At 61.9% G+C, this 483-nt stretch overlaps 2 protein-coding genes across 2 annotated transcripts in view; both read right to left on the bottom strand.

Annotated features, from left to right (window-relative positions):
* Positions 1–483, bottom strand: part of MARCHF2 (membrane associated ring-CH-type finger 2) — a 60501-nt gene that overhangs the window by 20390 nt on the left and 39628 nt on the right. The gene's annotated exons all lie outside the window — the stretch shown is intronic.
* Positions 1–483, bottom strand: part of LOC104126321 (zinc finger protein RFP-like) — a 7198-nt gene that overhangs the window by 6063 nt on the left and 652 nt on the right. The window contains exon 2 of the mRNA XM_035894332.1: positions 282–481. Coding sequence (XP_035750225.1) covers positions 282–481 — 200 coding nt within the window. The remainder of the gene's footprint in view (positions 1–281; positions 482–483) is intronic.

The following is a 483-nucleotide window of genomic DNA, read 5'->3' as shown; positions in this document are numbered from 1 at the left end:
CCGCGGGACCCCGGGGGGCAGAGCACGGCCAGAGGAGGGGGAACACAGCCCCCAGCTCTGCTTCCATCCTGCCCTTACTTAAATTAAACCGGGGGGGGTGTTTAGAGCCAGTTGACTTTAACCCAGAAGGAGCCCCGCTGCCCTCGGCAGGATTTCCCTCCATCGGTCACCCAGCTAACACCCTTCAACCCCCCCTTTCCACAAACCACCTCCCCCTTTTTCCTGTTCCTCCTACACCTGCATTGCCCACAGTGTTGGGGTTTTTTTTTTCCCCTCCTCGCCTTTTCCTCCTTCGCAGGTCGCACAGTTGCGAAGATGAAGTTTCTTGCATTTTTCTGTGGCTGCCCAACGCCCCGCGTCCCCAGGCAGAGGCAGCAGGACCCCGCCGCGATGCTCCGAGCTCCTTTCGGCTCAGCTGCATCCTTCAGCAGCGCTCCCCCCTGTGCTCCGCTCTCCAGCCGACACGGTGGGGCGTGGGGCCCC

This window comes from Egretta garzetta, unplaced genomic scaffold, assembly GCF_000687185.1.
Source record: "Egretta garzetta isolate BGI_Z169 unplaced genomic scaffold, ASM68718v1 scaffold345, whole genome shotgun sequence".
NCBI classification, from domain to species: Eukaryota; Metazoa; Chordata; class Aves; order Pelecaniformes; family Ardeidae; genus Egretta; species Egretta garzetta.
Note: the sequence above shows the minus strand (reverse complement) of the source record. Positions and strands in the feature narration are given on the sequence as shown.